This window comes from Terrapene carolina, unplaced genomic scaffold (genome assembly GCF_002925995.2).
Source record: "Terrapene carolina triunguis isolate 2854851 unplaced genomic scaffold, T_m_triunguis-2.0 Scaffold24137, whole genome shotgun sequence".
Taxonomy (NCBI): Eukaryota; Metazoa; Chordata; order Testudines; family Emydidae; genus Terrapene; species Terrapene triunguis.
This window is the reverse complement of record NW_020688488.1, coordinates 1-1,535: the sequence shown is the minus strand read 5'-3', so window position 1 is coordinate 1,535 and position 1,535 is coordinate 1. Positions and strand designations below refer to the sequence as shown.

Here is a 1,535-nt window from a genome sequence, read left to right as displayed (position 1 = left end):
GGCCATCTTGGACGGTGCCCAGACAGGAAGTGCCGCCCCATGGGCCACTCGCGCTCTGTCAGCGGCCATCTTGGACGGTGCCCAGACAGGAAGTGCTGCTGTCTCTCATGGCATGGGCTTTCTGAAGCCCGGATGCCTGGGTCCCCCGACTGCCCTGGGGCTTTGAGAGGTGCCCAGCTTGTCCCCCGCTCCCACCAGCCGAATGGATCGAGGACCTGCTTGTAATCCTCCCCCTCCAGGTGCCCAAGGAGGAGGCGCTGGCCTTCGCCCAGGAGAATCACATCCCCTACATGGAAGCCTCGGCCAAGATCCGCCTCAACGTAGACGAGTCCTTCCATGAGGTCGTCCGAGCCATCAGGTATGGGGGGCGGCTCTGACCAAGGCACCCGATAAAATAGGGGAGAGTGCGCTGCAGGATGTCTCGCCAGGGAGACCCACACTGTGGGGTGATATTTCCCCCCCAGGGTTGTCCCCCCCACCCCCATGGGGGTAGATTCCTACCAAACTTCCTGTGAGATCCCTCCAAACGGGGGTTCAGTCCCCCTGACGCCCCCCCTTAACTCTCAGTGAATTCCCTGGGGAACCATCAGCCCCCCCCCCCCGCAATGGGGCATGTCCCCTATTGTGGTAACATGGGGTTTGACTCCCTCAGGGATACCCCCAAAACAGCAGTTCCCCTCCCAGTACCCCCAGAAGGGGCACCGCCCCCAGTTTGGGCTCCGTTCCTAAGTGTCTCCCCCCTTCTCTCTTGCAGGAGGTTCCAGGAGCTGGAAACCCCCCCTGCTCCTACTGTGCACCCCACAACTAAAGAGTCCAATGGCTGCCCCTGCTGCATCCTGTGATGGGGGCCCCCCAACACTCACCCAGCTGTGCAAGATGGGGGGAGGGGCGGTATAGTCCATCAGTGTTTGTACATATCTATAAATAGGGGAGGCAGAGGATGGGGAGCCCAGGTGATATTTTGGGGGACAGAGAAAGGGGGTGGTTCCCCCCTGGTCTGTAGGGGTTGGGCAGTGGTCACCCTGCATTATGGGGTCAGGGGGTAGCAGCTCCCCTCAAAGATGTGGGGTGGCAGGGTGGGGGCCCCATGACAGACAGCCTGTGGCTGGAGAGTTTGTGGGGTCTCAGTCCAAGTGCCCCCCTGTGGGCACTTTGCCCCCCACCATTGTACGGGGGTGGGGGCACAAAGCCAGGCCCCCTTTCAGTTGGGGAAAGGAGAAATGTGAGACTCCCCTTAAGGTACCGTGGGTGGTGGAGGTGCTGCCCCCCCCTCCGCAAGGAGGGGGGAGGGGCCCCCAAAGGGTGGGGCCCCTTCCGAAAGGTTGGTCTTTTCTACGCAAAACAAAGCTTTATTGGGAGAGGGGACCCCGGCGTCCGGGGTGGGGGGCACGCTGCATTCTGTAGCCCGATCCTGCACGAGGATTGGGGCTGGGGGGGTGTCTGTATAAACATGGCTAGTTACCTCACTGCTATTTCTCTGCACTGCTTTGGGGGCGGGGGCACAGCTCGTCTCCCTCCCAAGGGGATGGGGGGGG

The 1,535-nt window shown here is 61.8% G+C and overlaps 1 protein-coding gene across 1 annotated transcript; it reads left to right on the top strand.

Moving 5' to 3' along the window:
• Positions 1-127: 127 nt before the first annotated feature.
• Positions 128-855, top strand: LOC112123826 (ras-related protein R-Ras-like; the record flags this gene model as incomplete). Its single annotated transcript, XM_024222403.2, has 2 exons — positions 128-358; positions 755-855. Coding segments are annotated over 2 exons (319 nt in total), but the record flags the coding sequence as incomplete, so codon positions are not given.
• Between the last annotated feature and the right edge of the window lie 680 nt (positions 856-1,535).